This window comes from Macrobrachium rosenbergii, chromosome 41 (genome assembly GCF_040412425.1).
Source record: "Macrobrachium rosenbergii isolate ZJJX-2024 chromosome 41, ASM4041242v1, whole genome shotgun sequence".
NCBI classification, from domain to species: domain Eukaryota; kingdom Metazoa; phylum Arthropoda; class Malacostraca; order Decapoda; family Palaemonidae; genus Macrobrachium; species Macrobrachium rosenbergii.
Genome location: NC_089781.1, coordinates 6,277,541 through 6,294,306, shown reverse-complemented (window position 1 = coordinate 6,294,306; position 16,766 = coordinate 6,277,541). Strand labels below are relative to the sequence as shown.

The window sequence follows — 16,766 nt, the reverse complement described above, 5'->3', positions numbered from 1 at the left end:
AAAAAAACCTGCTTCAAAGACATACGCCATCTTCTACTACTGCATACAAGTCTGCTGTGAAGATGGAACAAGAAGGGGGTAATTTCTTTTTGATAACATCTCCAGCTATAACAGCACACCCGACTCCATCGTTAGATATATACCTTACCCTCGGTGCTGACTAGATTGTAAGGAATTCCCTTTAAAATATTTCCCTGGAATTGTTTCTTTCTTCTAGTAACTGAACATAGCTGTGACAGCAAGTAATTTTTTTTCAATCAAGTGTCGTAAAGATAAGGCATTACTATGGCAAGTTTTTCTTTTTATTCAAATCTAACTCTACAGAGTTGACATTTACGAAAAGGTTAGAACAAAATATTTCATACATTTCTCTCAAAAATTCATAAATAATATAGCGTTTCTTTGGAAATATATCTGCAAAAAAAATCATCATTATTTTTTATATAAGCTACTACAGAATCTGTAAATGGACAAACCGATAAGATGAGCAAGCAGTTTCATCGAACTCCATGTCTTCCATCATATTAGGTACTGCTTGAACTGCTTGTACGTTTTGGCCGGCAGCAAGGCCTTCAACTTGCACATATTGTATTTGTTGCACCTCTGTGACCTGCCCATCTACCACAGCCTCAACCAACTGCCCTTCCACAACAGGTATGACGCTTCTTTCGCACTGTTGCCGTATCTCACTGGCCCGAGTCTCAGCATCTACAGTAACCACAGAATCCACGCTTTCTCTTTCCTCCTGCGTCTTATTATCAGGCGCTTTATTACTCAGCGTTGTGACCATGATACCCGAAGGGGTTACTAATGTATCATTAGAATTTGGTGTGACTGTTATTGCTTCTGGAGAAGGTATAGCAGTCTTCCCAGTGGTGGTAGCATCGGTTGTTGTGGAGGCATCAGTGGTGCTAGCTCGAGTGGCTTCTTGGTGTTGCTGACGAATGTGATTCATCAGCGTATTTGGTCTGGGAAATCGAGCGTCGCAGTGTGGACACACGTGAGGTCGTTCTCCAGTGTGGGATCTGCTGTGATAGGTGAGATCCCCTTTTTTCATGAAGGTCTTGGGGCACTGGTTACATTTGTACGGGCGCTCATTAAAGTGGGACCTTAAATGCAGTCTCAGTTCACTTGGATAGGGGTAAAATTTCCCACAAATGTAGCACAGGTTTTTGTAAGTGTTGCGGTCAGTGTGATGGCGTCTCATATGATAAGAAAGTTTACCTGCCGAAAAGAATTTACGAGAGCATATTTTACACTGATGGATCTCACTATGCGTATGTTGTGTGCTAATATGTGCCCGGAGATTTGCAGTGGACTTCAGTTTCACATCACAAAATTCACATTTGTGCCCATTTCTCTTGTGACATCGTACGTGGTCGCTGTAAGCTTTGCGGTTATCTAAATTAACAAAACACACGGGACATTTAAACGACTCTTCTAAGTTCTTTTCGTTTTGATGTAATTTATCTTTACCAACGTCAGATTTCCTTTTACTTATGGTTATCGGGTTTTTAGTGTCACAACCAGTATGCTTACCTTTGCGTAGAGTTATTTCCTTGTGACACAGGTGATTATCAAGGTCAGTTTTAGCGGAAAAGGATAGTTTGCACCCGTGGCAGGACCAGGGGTAGTGTTCAGGGTGTTGAGAATAACGATGCTGGGCCAGTTTTTGCGACGAAGATGCTGCCTTCCCACAAACATCACATAATTCAATGTGATGTTCTGTATCTCCACTTTTACCAGCTTTTTCCTTCGTAGAAATTTTACTTTTCAAAAAAAGCTCTAGTAACTGTGAATGGCGCTTCTCTATGTGGGCTATCAAGGCCTCATACGTACGAAAACCAGAAGCGCACACTGGACATTCGTTATCCCCATGCAGATGAATCTTGAAGTGCTCAAGAGCATTCGTGTTTACGGATTCCCCACAGTGTTCACACTGCCCTTCTATTCTTAACGGATCTACTGGTAATGGATTTTTTTTATTTGTTGTACTTTGCACATTTTCATTATGAACAAGTTGCTGATGGCGGGCCAGGTGTGAAGAGGAAGAATATGCTAATTTACACTTCGGGCACTTGAAAATTTTCTTGTTCTGTACCATCGCGTGCTGCGCGTGTTCAGCTTTCAAACTCATCTGAACATCACAGCTGCAGTGACCAGATTTGTTTGAAGTCTTGAGTACTCCAGACGAACCATCATGCCCTTTGTAAGTAAAACTTTGTGTTTTGGTGTCAGTTGGTGTCTCGCTTTCCGAGATTTCTAGCGGATCATTTTCTGTCTTTATATTTTGACATTCTTGAGTAACCTTGAAGTCCGTGGAATTATACACCACCACCATGCCTCCGAGATTTGAGTCTTTGGAATTCTGTAAAGAAACAAAGGATCTGTTTTAATAAATCTGATGTAACTTAAATTTTATTGTCTCTTATCACTTGTCACGAACACACTAACACATCATATCAGCATTCCTTGCATTTTGGCATGCAGTTATCAGCTTAATCACAACTTTGGTGCCCATAACAAGCTCTATGATGTAACCATGTTTTACCTATGGCAAATAGTTTTTTTCTTAAATTGCTGTTGCTTAAAAATGGCGTAGGTTTTATAAAACCGTAACCACTTTTAAACATTGTAATTGCCATTTTATCATTATTTAAATAACAAATGAGATGCTTTATTGTCTTAACAATCATTGTCATCCATTCTGAAATTAGTAAACATAAACACTGATCTTTGAAGTCAGAGGTTTTGCACTTCTTGTGTTATTTATATGTGAAGGAAAATGCTTCACAACTTCACTATTGCCGGAACCTTACGCTCACTTCTTTTAAAAAAAAAATAAAATTTTTATACCTTCTTTGGAGTATCGGTAGGCATTTTATAATTACTATTTATGTAGTTTCGGCGTTTGATAATATACGATAAAAGATCCTAATACCTTCACTTCTATCATCAAAACAGCTCTTTTATATAGTCTAACACGATTGCTTGTACTCGTTTCCCTCTAAGTTGAATAGTGAATAGTGTTGCAAAGTTTAGTATTTTTTATCTCATTCGTTCCCCCAAAGGCTCGTTTCCATCAGGTTGATATCTTTCGACAGAAAGATAAGAATGCAAACATATAAATCTCTTGTATACATTTCTGATACTTCAGTAGCCACAGTCTTAAACGTACCGATTATTATGCCCTATTTAACAGGTTATTAATAAAACTAGTTCAGATTTTGGGGCAAAACTTGAACCATGTAGACAATAATTGACTGACTTTAATTCTTTACTCTGATCACAAAGTAATCAACGCTCTGTATAGAACTGAAGTCAAATATGCTTAAAGATGCCATAAACGTAGTAGTGTGACATGGAAATTTAAGACACCATCCGGATTCTGTAAAGGTTTTCGCACACACACTTCTAAACAATGCATAAGATGCACACCTTTAAAGAATATATATTAAGAACGTTCAGTATCACTTTCCCATGAATTTTATCCAAATTTCAATTCTCTTGGGCTTTGCGTCCTTTTTATTTTCTCACTGTTTATAGGAAGGTTCTGTGTGTTTATTTTTGTAAATGCGCAATGCTGGAACATACCAATTATTTACCGTTGTAAAAGTTAAGCAGTCTGAACCTTGTGATACGGTGCAGCATTGCTGGCGAAGTAAGTTGTGTTGTACAGGTAAGCAGCGGAATCGAGTGACGTGAAATCAGAATCGCACCTCATCAATATATAGATTATGTGAGACACAAATCCTCCATGAAATTGCGCAGCCAGTCGGTGCAGAAACCCCCTTCCCCCTCCCCACTAGTGATTAGTCTTGTCATTGTACGACTGTACTTCATTTCCCTTCGATTTATGTGCTGAAAGTAGCAGTCTCCTCTAGCACAGAGTTATCAGTCATTAACCAGAAGCCATGAACACATAAACCTTCAAACTCTCTCACGGATTCAAATTCACACATCTCACACTTTTCCATTCCTTTTATTCCACCTCCCTAACAGCCTGCAAGTTTAATGCAACTAGGTCAAAGTGAAATTCTATCAGTTGTTTATGTAGCTGCCTCCTGTTGTTTACTTTCTCCTACTAAAGTCCTTACACCTATCCAGTATCTTTTATCTTTCCGTGGAGTGCTTTAGCAAACATTAAGTGCTAGAGTTGGGCCAGATCAGTTAGGGTACATCCTCACTGTCTTTGGCTTCTGACGCACCGACTATAGTTCTTCCAAGGTAAATCATTTTCTATTTCATCAAAGAAGCCTCAGGCAGGCAATGAAGGAAACATCCCCACGATCACCGACAAATATGGCTGTCTGGACAGTCGCCCTCTGAGTTATCTGGCATGAGGGATCGACCTAACATAGGTATTCCCCTGGGCATCGGTCCTAGTGTTGGGTCTTGTGTGATTTGTGGGTGTCATCTGTCACGAAAGCAGACGACCAATATAGTGAACTCTGACGAAGATGTGTTTCTGAAGTTATCCTGATATAGTTATATCCAACTCATATTTTAGATTACATTTCTTCATATTAAATGTCCCTAGAAAATTGTCTAAGCCTACTTTTTTTTATGTAATGTGGCGTCTCTTAACTCTAAAAAATAAAACTGCAATTTTAATGTTGGGTGCAGTTTTTCTTTTCATGTAATTGATTAAAAGTTTCTCCTTGAAGAAATCATTAGGATTAAGTTTTCTTGAACAATTATCTGTGCCTATTTTGTAATGTCATCTCTCTTACTTTCTTTAAAAAGAAAAAAAAATAGAGGTAATTAAAATTGTAATCGGTATGCAATGGTAAGGTTGTCGATTATTACTGAAAGTTTACCTGTGACCTCGTGTAATTAGTGTTTAGTTCATTCTTCCTCTTTTTTTTAGTAATATTTACGTCACATCTTTGTAGTGCAATGCTTTTTAATGACTGATTTCCAATTAATATATTGTAATTCAACTATGCAGTAATCAGTAATAATTAATGTTTTGTAACACTACCTGAGTACCTTATCAGCCCTTATGGATGACTTTTATCTAGTAATCAGTAGGGTGGAAAAGGTGTGTACATTATCTCAGATAATGCCATTCATTATAGAGGACTTTCCCCTATACGCATACAGAGTCTGGGTTGCCTGTTGTTGTGCTGTACTTTGTCAGTTTTTTAACAATATAGTGTTTCTCTTTGCAATTAAATTCCAGTCTATTAGCGTGGTGAGTTTGCCTTTCCAAGTGACCGAAGAGGTTAAGTAGGTTCGGAATTTCAAGGTATAGATTTAAATGTATTCATCAGGAATTTATAACAGTGTATAGGACACTAACAAAGAAAAGGTAAGGTTTCCGGACTTGTATTGGTGTCGAAACTGGAGGTTCCTGGCGTACTCACAAGACTTGACTGCACTTACAACTTCCATGAACAGCAGAGTGTGCGCTGACGTTTTTCCCTGCACCTGGAAGCTCCCTTTCATATTTAAGGGATATTTCATTTCGGGTGTTTATCGGCAGGGAAGTTTCGTTAGGTTTATATTAACTGTTTTATGTTTTTACTCAGACTTCATAACATCTTGAAATTTCAGAGAGAGAATTCGATTTAAATTTGATTTAAGAGTCGATAATTGAAAAGAGTAGAAACAATTAGATAGTTTCATGAAATTCAAGGCAATACGGAGAAAGTACTGTATTGGTAAAGCTGGATAATATCAGAACCATTTTGGGGCCGGGGGGTGGTTAGCAATGAAAAGCTCACTGAAGTTTATTATTAATATTCCAATGTATCCCACAATACCCATAGTTTTGGATATATTATTTTTCTGTATATGATACGTAACACTTACATGTTACAAAATATTCACGGTGAGCAGTTCTTATAAAAAAAAAACTAATGATAAATATTTTTATTTATAATACTGTAAAGCAAAAACATACGAATTAGAAGTAATTTCTATAATTGTCTTTACATTTAGAGCAGTTTTCTATTGACTTATGGTAACAAATTGAGGGGTTCAAGATGTCCTCGACAACATAAATCACTTGCACTGGTTGAGATGTCTGACTATTTTCGTCTGTTTCTCCTTGAACTTCCGTACTACTCGTCACATTTCCAGCAATAGTTTCATCTGTCACCTGGACATCTGTCGCTTCCAGTAACAGGCCTGGACTCATTTCCAGTAGTTCTCCGCTACTTAGATCCTCAACCACTTGCGACAGTTCCAACTGTCCTTCTAGCTGAGTGCCGTCTAAATCCGTCACTGACAACTGTTGGACCTGCAGCTCTGCAGGCGCCAACTGATGCATTGTGGGTTGGAGGCGCTGAGATGGTGCAAGATTCGGGGCGACCAGAGAGGCTTCTGGGAAAGACTGCAATGGCTGCGTTTCATTCAAGCTGCCGTTATCTGTCTCAACAACATCCAGTCTTTCCTCTTTTGCGCCTTGACTTTCTAATTGTTCTTCACCTGCATTATTTTGACTAATTACAGAGGACGTCAGTTCGTCAATCTTTTTCTTCGAATATTTAAGCCTCTTGACTTTTTTGACACTGGTGTGTTTTAACATATGTTTTCTGAGACCAAGAGGTCTTATGAATGACTCGGGACATAGTTCACACTGATGAGGCTTCTCTCCCGTGTGGGAACGTCGATGATAAGTCAGGTCAACTGCTTTTAAAAATGAACGACTACAGTATTCGCATTTGAAGTCACGTTGGTTACGGTGAGCTTTCAGGTGACGCTGGAGTTCCACATTGTGTACATAACCTTTCCCGCACGACTCACAGAAGAACTTCCTGGGGCCATGGTGTCTACGCTGGTGCCCGGTTAGGCCAGTGCGTGAATAAAATACTGTTTTACACTCCTCACACTTGTGAACCTTTTCTTTGGTGTGTACGGCATTAATGTGTTTCTTAAGATACCGTCTTCCCACTTTGACGCCGCATATATTACATTCTGCTGTTCCGGGATGTCGACTGGAACGGTGAGTTGCGAGGGCCTTACCGGTGTGAAAACTTTCCTTGCACACCTTGCAAGTGAAAGCTGCCGGCAGTCCTAGACGGTCACCATGATGTACTTTAATGTGACACTGAAGGGCATCAACTGTGGGCGTTGCAACATTGCAGTACTGACAGCGAAAATCGGTGAAGTCCGGGTGCAGGGTGCGTGCGTGGTGATGCAAGTGCGATAAATGAGAAAATCGAAGCGGGCAAGCGGGGCATTGCAACTCCCCCATTGCATGCTTCCGTTCATGCTCCCTTGCACTGGCCTCGAGAGTAAATCTCCTCCGACACACTCCACACTCGTGGGGAAACAAAGTAGGATGTGTGACACGCAGATGAGCATAAAGACTCGATACTGAATTGAATTCCTGACCGCACACTTCACAAGCTGTTTGGTTTTTCTTGATAAGCCGGCGTTTTTGCCCTTTCCTCAAACTACCGATGTACTTTTTATTCTCGGAAAGTACATTCTCGTCACTACTAGACACATCTCCCCTGACATTGGAATCTAGCTTTCTAGCACCACCAGTCGATTTCGAGTCTCCCGAACTGTGAAGAGCTTTCAAGTCTCTTTTATGACTGAAATGACTTATTTTATCCATGTCGTGACCTGTCGATAAACAGTGAAGTTCGACGAGAACCCGAGATTCGAAAGTCAGATGGCAGTGGCCACACATGAAAGTACTCATCACATCAGATCCCACATCCTCCTCCTCGAGGCTTTTCCTGCTGGGGATGGCGTTGAGCCTGAGGCTCTGAAGGCACGGGTCGCATGCGGTGTTGTCCTCGTACGTCCAGAAGCGCCTGCGACACCTCTGACACAGCCTCTCCTCCTGACGGTCCTTGTGCTGCTGGGCCAGGTGGGAGGTCAGTTGCATGCTGTCCATGAATATGGTTGTGCAGTGCGGACACTTCTTGAAAATGGCCGGCACCGTAACTATTCGGCGAGTTGGGGGAGGAGGGGCGGGTGGTCCTTGCTTACTATTAGGCACCAGTTGATCCCCCTGAAATAACATTGTGTTTGGTCAGCAGCTGTTCTCAACCTGTACTTCTCTTCGCTTAATTAATGAGAATTTTCTAATGGCCTCACAAAATGTGCAATAATCAATTTCAAAAGTCAGTGAGTTGGACCACCGTAATACTTTCACTGTACAAACTACTTCTATATGGAAACCATTTATAACACTAATAAATTTTGGCAATGGATCTGGGTTTATGTAAAAAAAAAAAAAAAAAAAAAGGAATCACGTGTATAACCAGTAATATGATCATTAGAAATTCATCGGTAAACAGAGGAACATAAACAATACATTTTGCATTACGAGATATGACATTTGCTTTTATGCAGCCCAATTACCCCAAATATACTTGAAATATATAAAATACAAAGAAGTGTAACCCTGACCTCTTTCGTTAATTCTGCTTATAATAATTTAATAATTGGATAATAAATACTTTCTCCTCGTTAGTTCTAAAATAAAGAGCCACTGACATAAAACAACAGTTAGTAATTTAATCATTGCAAATATTTGTAACACTTAGTTCAAGTCTAGTAGTACCCATTATGTAGAATTTAATTATTATTATTATTATTATTATTATTATTATTATTATTATTATTCAACATTCATATGGAACAAGCCTATGAAGCCATTCACTTGCCAAGGAAGCTTTCACTGAAGAGAAAGGAGAGAGAGAGAGGCAAATAATAAATAAGTAAATATATCAGCAAAGAGGTAAACATGTGCGTATAATAACAGTAAATTAAGTACGAAAAATAAGTGGCAGTGTTGCATGAAGCTTGTAAGTATTTAAACCGTCTCTTAAAACGTTATTCTGCCAGGAAGACCACTCCACAGTTTTACATACAACAAATGAAGGATCTCTAATACTTGACGTGTCCCAACACGGCGCCGCAACAGAGTAAATCATCGTGAGAGAAGGATGATCTCCACATCACCACACTTTGTTTACTTTTCATGTGCATTACGTCATCACATAAAATGTTAAAACATCGCTTTTTCTTTAAATTAACATATTACCATGAGGCTACCTGTTAAAGCCAACGCTGAATATAAAGTGCGTTTTGATGTTAAGAGCTGTGAAGAACAGGAATCCGAAATACGTAAAAGACCGCATCAATGCGCCATCGAAAGCATTACTAGGTATTGGAAAACAGGGTCTTGAATGTAAGACACCAACAGTGTTTAATAGACTGCCCCAAAGGATAGAAGCGTGTGAAAAAATAAGAGACGTTAAAGAATTTAAAGACATTATCTATACAAAAACAGTTATCATTATTAGTCAGAAGGTGAACCCTACTCATTTGGAACAAGACACTGGGGTCATTGACTTGAAATTCAAGCTTCCAAAGAATATGGTGTTCATTCAAAAGAAGTAACAGAAGGTAATGGGAAATACAAAAAGTTATTAGAAAACAATAAATTAACATATAAAAATTTAAGTAAAATATTAAAATATGACAAAATAGAGTTACTGAAGAAACTATAAACCTTAACTTAAAGGATGTTTTTCAGAGTCTTCAGAAATAATGACAAAAAAGGATAATGGTGATGAATCTTTTCCATAAAGAAGTTTCTCCTCGAGGCTAATTTTCAAACCTAGACTGAAAGCGTACCAGCAGCATATCCCCATCCACGCTTTTTAATTCAGGTGTTTTGTACTCTAAATTAGATTCACTCTACTGCCCATGGTATACTTAATTACATCGGGGTAATTTATTCCAAAACACATCGTATACTATGGAAGACATATTATCTTTTTCTTTATCTTCAGCTTTGCCCATTTCTATGGGGGTCGCTGTTTCCTATCAGTTTTCTCCACCTTCCTCTCTATCCAGTGCATCATGACTTCTTAAAACTTTTCTCCCGCATGTCATTTGCTATTCTATCCTTCCATCTGAACTTTGGCCTTCCTCTTCTTAATACTCTATATAAATATACATACATACAAATGTATATATATATATATATATATATATATACATATATATATATATATATAATTATATATATACTGTATATATATATATATATATATATATGTATATATAATATATATATATATATGTATATATATATACATATATATATATATATACATACATATATATATATACATATACATATGTGTTTGATTTTAAATCACGAAAAAGGTAAGAACGTTATGATTATACGTAGATATATACACATGAGATTAATATTAACAATTCTTTATAATAGATTTAACCTTCCTACTTCGGTTTAGATTGAAGAATGAATGATGAAGTTCCAGATGAAAACTAAATTCAAGCAAGGGTTTTAAAAAAATCGCTTTCGTGAACTACTAAGTAATGTTTGTAGATAGCTTTACAATAATAATAATGGTGTTTTTGTTTGAAATACAGGATAAACATTTTGTTTTACTTTTTATACCAAAAATGGGATATTATGACGATGATCACGCTCTAATTGCAAGTCGAAAAGTAACCATACCTTTGTGCGTTCTGCAAAATGTTGTAAAATTTTCTTTCAAAACTGAATCATTACTTTTTTTTAATTGGCAAGGGATTAAGTTTTAAAAACTAGTTCACTGGTGTTTAAGAGGCCTATGCAGTGTACACTACAGTTGTTACATGCAACCGTACATTTCTGGTGATTACTTCTTACTATGCTCTTACTCAGAGATTGCACTGTTAGGATCTGAAAACATGCTCCAAAATTACGCTTCTCAACATCTAATAAATTTTTCTCAGTCCCTTAATGAAGACTATCATAACTATTTGGAATAAAAAATGCGTCATACACTAGCAAACTGACATGTCAGTGACATTTGGACAATAAACATTTTGAATATTTTAAAGAAATGGGAAGACTTCAGAAGTTAACATTACCATAGCATTACTCTAGTACAAAAGAATATTTGTTTTGAGACAATTTTAAATATTCAAAAAATGCTGATGCCATAATAGTCCTGATCTAATCAGCTGCACTTGATTATTTATATAGACAATATTAAATATACTAGTATCCTAAAATAATTACCCCTTGTGAATAAAATGAGGAATGATGAGATATAAATACTAATGTGCACCGCGGATTTTGGAATATTCTAAAAATTGTAAAGCAAGACTTAGCCTGCATGAAAAATTTTTTCACACATAAAATGAGATTTCGCAGGAACAAAGGATTACTAAAAAGTGCTAATTTGCTTTATATTTGCTACTGAAGTATTTAATTTTTATATCTAAAATGTCTAGTGAGGAATACAGGAGCCCGTTCAACATCTTGTGTCTCTTAGCTCAAATGTGAAGTCTTTATCGAGAAAATGTGTGCACGTACACTTTTCAAATCACACTGCAAAAGTACAACGCAAAAGACGATATTAGATTATTTTCCTCTTACTTTATGGCCATAGACTGAGGAGCTATAGAAAACAAAAATTAAAGATGTATTTTCGTAGTTCACTTTAGGCCACATATGTAGAATATTTCGGAATATTATCTAGGGTGCATAACTATATTGTGACCGGAAATAATGGGTAAAAAGCCACAATAATGTGAATGAGACACTGTATTTTTCCAAAATTTAAAAATGGAGCTTTCGACCGTTTGCACAACGGTCCTCTTGCAAACGGTCGAAAGCTCCCCCTTTATTGACCTTTTTTGTATTTTGGAAAAATACAGTCTCTCATTTACATTACTGTGGCTTTTTACTGATTCTTTCGGAATATTCTTACAATGTTTCTGAAGTTAGGAGCACACACAATTAACCATGTTTTTTTTATAAATTTCTTTATTTTATAACCAAAATATTAGCAAAACACATAGGACTTCATGAATACTTATTATTACATAAGAATCCTAGTCTTTAATACTTGTGAATATGAAAGGACAGAGAGGATTAGAAAACTTTTGGATCCTAAGACTTGTAGACCCAAAGTCACAGTTACGCTGTCTTTTGAGGAAAAATATACTGTATACAAGAGTTACAACCTGACATGAAGTGATCTGGTGAAATTTGTCAGTTCATGAGGACAGTGACATGGAAAATGGGTTCATACAATACAATACCTATTTATGAATGGGAGCTCCTATAAATATACCCTTACGCTCTCACTGGAAGTGTACTAGAGTCAGCAACACAAATATAAAATATTACTTTCTAGCTTGCACGCTGTAATTAAGCAAGCTGTTTGGCCTCTCAGCTTTTTAATTTATTTTTTTTTTATGTTTAGTACCTGGTGTTGAAGCACATTAAAAACTAAATTTTCAAGCAAAATCCTTCATTTATACCATTTTCTTCCGAGAGATTATCACGTTGCAATAAAAATTACATACAGAAATTATAATTGCACTAATTCTTGTAATATGGTTCCTAAAATTTCTCATAATGGACTCCTCAGTGTTTGCATGCGCAGTTAGTACATACAAAGCTTATCCGCTCTATGCAAACTTGATCCTCAGATTAACAAACTGAAATGTAAGTAACAAAAACTGCAGGTTTTCACTGGTTTGTTAAGTTGTATATTTTATAGAAATCTTTTTAACATGTTATTTTCCCTTTTGTACTTGAAAAAAAATCATTGCCGCCAACTCAGTGACACTGCCATTTTATTGATCACATCGTCCTCAAAGGTAAAAATGTCTTGCTGTCACCCTAAGACTGTAATCATGAGAACTTGCTCTGCAAAACTATTCCATGCGGTTACCTCTTGAGATGTTATACAGTATATCTTTGATGAAGCACAGTTAAATGGTAATGAACTTTTTTAATATTAATGAAACTTGTCTTGCAATTATAATTTTTAAAGTCTTTTCAATATATTACAACTTAAGAAAAAAGTACATTCAGTGACAAACTAATTTATAACAGAAGGCATCCACCAAATACTAAAAAAAAAAAAAAAAAATTCTGTATTTTGACATTCATGGTAGGAACAAGGAAGGAAGAAAAATAATTATTTGAAATTGACGAGATTTAGCATATCTCGTTCTGACATCTAAAGTATACTGATAAAAAAATGGCTTTCAAAATGGTGTGAGAGACCATAAGAAAATTACTAAAAATGTAGTATTGGAGGAAATTTGCAGCATTTCATGAATAGTATAAAAGTATTATTTAACAACTGTTACCAAATTAAAATTGAATTCACATAGATTGTCAAATCAGGCCTCAAGCCCCAACTATCTTCTTTAAACATATTTTACTAAAGCTGTGAAAAATGTAACCATTTGTTTTCATTCAAGGCATACACTTCTGCTACTTTTACATTGAGATCAACTGTTTCAGATGTCACTAAACTTTTGACAGAATGGTGGTTTTTGGAAACATCTGCAAGCCCAGATGTTCCTTCATGCGAAACTATAGAATTTCCTTGAGCAAAATCTTGAGTGGTCTGTTCACCTTTAGTCAAGCGTTTTTTGTACCTGCCCTGATACTCCATTCTGTGGACTAACCGGACATGTTTGGCTAACGCATTGGGCTTGATAAATGCGCCACCACACTCCTTGCACACATGAGGTCTCTCCCCGGTGTGAGTTCGACGATGATAAGAAAGTTCTGAGGTTACTTTAAACCTCAACCCACAAAATTCACAAACGTACTTCCTTGTGTTGTGGTGCACTGTAGTTACGTGAATGCGCAATTCAGAGGGAGCGACAAACTTTTTCCCACAGACTTCGCACAAATGCCGTCGTGCCTCCTGTCCGAGGTGGTTTCTCTTCCGATGATTTGCCAGATTTGAAGCATCATTGTATATGGCAGAGCAGTCGACGCATTTGAAGGCCTTTGCTGTCTTTTGGTCATGAGTAGACATATGCTTTCGCAAAATGTTCCTAGGAAACATTGCATTGCATATAGGACACGGAAGTACCTTATGCGAAGCCATGTGCTTCACATATTCTGACTTCATCAGTTCTTTTTGACACACTCCACACCACTTGGTAGCCTTAGCTTGTTGCTCTTTCGGAAAGCAGGTCTTGCAGTGCTTGATGAATGCTTTAAGAACGGAAGGCAGTTCCACTTGGCAATGACTGCAACTGAGGGATCTGATAGACGAGTGATGAACTCTAAAGTGGTGTGTCAGTTCTGAGACACTGAGGAAACCCATTTCACACACGGGGCACTGTTTATCCGAAAATAACTTGACTGGAGCTTTTTCCTCTTGGCTTGCCTTGGCAGAAGTGGTATTCTCCTTTGATAATGCAGCACATTCAGTCACTGGGTATTCTGTCCTGCTGCTATATTGGGAGAAATCACTGGGATTAACCTCCGATGCAAAAGTCTGTTCACTTTCATAGTGCTGGTAGCAGGCCACTTCCTGCAAGATGGATATGTTTCATTGACTTTTGCATAAAATAACATCTTTGTTTACTATGCCCCACTAAAAATGTACAATAGATTAATCATTGGTCAGTATGCCACTAAAAACATTGCCTAAAACCACCTTCACATATAAAAAGATGCAAACATAAAATATGATCTTAAACTTTTTAAGAACTTGATTAGGATACGAATTGAGTAAGTAATTATGTAAAAAGCAAAAAATTATAAACAAAGTATAGAAAAATGTTGAAAAACCCATAGGCTTCCATTTTCCTCATTACTTAGCTTTGGAAAGAAAATGGTTACTATTGTCAAGTGTTAATTGATAACAAGGGCATTTGCAAGTTTAAATGAAGATAGGTTTCGACTTGACATCTGTTGTACTTAGTTGGTTATTCTTTTAATATGTTTTTCCAGACGGTGCGCAGAGCTTATTACTATGCTGGTTTTCCGGCTTCGAAAAGGTTTTGACAAAGCCTAAATAAGCAAATTGTTCAATTCGACTTTTTATTTATTTATTTTTTTGTTAACGAAGGCAAACTGGTTGGCTAACTGAATGCCTTCATTTTTATAAAGTCTAAAGGACAGAAGAAATAACAGTTGCATCAATGTCAGAGAAAGTTAAGGCTCCATTTCTTGATAAGAAAACAGAAGTTGGTCTCATTACCCATGCTAAATCTATCTCAAATTTTCAACTATAGGACCTTCTGTTAATTCATGCCTTTAAAAGATGAAGTGAAACCTGGATTTATGTTAAGATACAATGTTACTGCATATACTGTATTTTTAATACAATATTTTTGTTAATTTGGTTTATTTTCTTAATTGGAAGATGTAGCCTATATGGGATATTTAGTGATACCTTTGTTTATTCCTTTAGTGACTGTTGAGTATCATTTCAAGTCCACTGTTAGAATGGAGATATGCTTTTATTGTATCATTATTTTACAACTTTCAAAGACCACTTCGAAATTAGTAACAAAGTAAGACCATGATAGGGGAACTGAAGTGTAAAAACTTCACCTTGGTCGTTACTTTACTTTGCTTTCCAGTCCAGCTAAACATTTTTTTTTAATATACCCTGGGTTAAGTTTTAGTCCTTATGAGTCAGGTGATTTCTTGCTGCACAAACCAATATTTTTACAATGTTTTGAATTTTCATTGTAATATCTATCCATAAGAAATGTGTATTTGAAGGTATCAAGCTATAGTAATTTTTGACTGATCAAAAAAGTGAGATACTTGACAGAATTCATTACACAATAGAGAAATTGCAATCAGGGGTCTAGGGTTCATGGTGAAATTGTTGTGGGACAAGTTGAAAGTAAAGGGAAAACCTATATGAAACATACATGGGGTCCATTAGATAATTCATGCAATTCGTAAGGTGAGGCAGCCAGTTAGAGCCTGTTGAAGGTATGGAAGACAAAAGTGTGTTTAGAAAGACAAATTGTGTAACCTGACGTGTTGACAATTTTCAATCGATGGGAAGTGGATTTTTTTAATATGCATCAATAACGTGGAAGGCGCTGAGTAAGAACTGTCATCATTGTTTTGAAGGAAGAACGGCTGAGAGATTACATAAAAATACAAAGGTATGATGAAAATATACTAAGCTTGGCATATGTGAAAGGTGGACCTCAGTATTTTCTGTGGTGATTTGGACATACAGAGTGAATTGGAGAGAATTTAACGTGATTTGGACATACAGAGTGAATTGAAGAGAATTTAACGTATTTGAAGGTTGTGCAGATAATGATTAGGGAATTGGAGAGAATTTAACGTATTTGAAGGTTGTGCAGATTATGATTATTAGATTGTTATAGGAAGCGGGAGACCTAGAAAGTAGAGGTGTTTGGTGCCTTAATGTTCCAATATGAAATGTCATACAAATTAAAAGTTAAATTGCAAGATGCAGTGGGGGTGTGCAAACTGCTTGATCAGCTTGCTGTGTATGTGTATGGTGTGAAATTCTGGAGGCTTTTGAACTTGGGGTTCATGTGACTGATTGTTCCTAGTTTTCTCTGAAGCCACATACCTCTCTTCCTATATGGAAAAAAGCTATGGAATACATTTTCGTTTTTTTAAAGCAGTTTGGACTAAAGTTGAATACTTATGGATATCTTGATTTTCAGATTATCAGCTGGTTATGATGAAGACCTTTACCAGGTACATGGAACTCTTCAATAGCCGGCTGAGTTTAGGCAGTGCTACTGTATAAGACTATACTGGAAAATATCAAATGGCAATTACACTTTTTGACCTACTCATTGCTTTCAGAGCCCCTCAAACTTGCATATGTATATACAAATATACAATACATGTAAATAAAATATCCCATCAGTAGAAAGAGCAAAGACTTGATTTATAAACAAGGAATGTACTATTTTATGCAGCAGGAACATGGGCACAAACAAGAAAAAGGTGTGACTATTGACTATCATGATTCATGGCCTGAGTATGGAAGGGA

At 36.8% G+C, this 16,766-nt stretch overlaps 1 protein-coding gene across 2 annotated transcripts in view; it reads right to left on the bottom strand.

Annotated features, from left to right (window-relative positions):
- Window positions 1-284: 284 nt before the first annotated feature.
- LOC136826591 (PR domain zinc finger protein 5-like) overlaps window positions 285-16,766 on the bottom strand; it is a 79,822-nt gene continuing 63,340 nt past the window's right edge. Inside the window, exon 6 of one of the 2 annotated variants that reach the window (XM_067083821.1) lies at window positions 285-2,368. In XM_067083821.1, the coding sequence (XP_066939922.1) occupies window positions 452-2,368 (1,917 nt within the window). In that variant the 3' untranslated portion in view covers window positions 285-451. Of the gene's footprint in view, window positions 2,369-5,862; window positions 7,976-16,766 lie in introns of those variants that run through there. The other variant, XM_067083817.1, reaches the window with a different exon arrangement.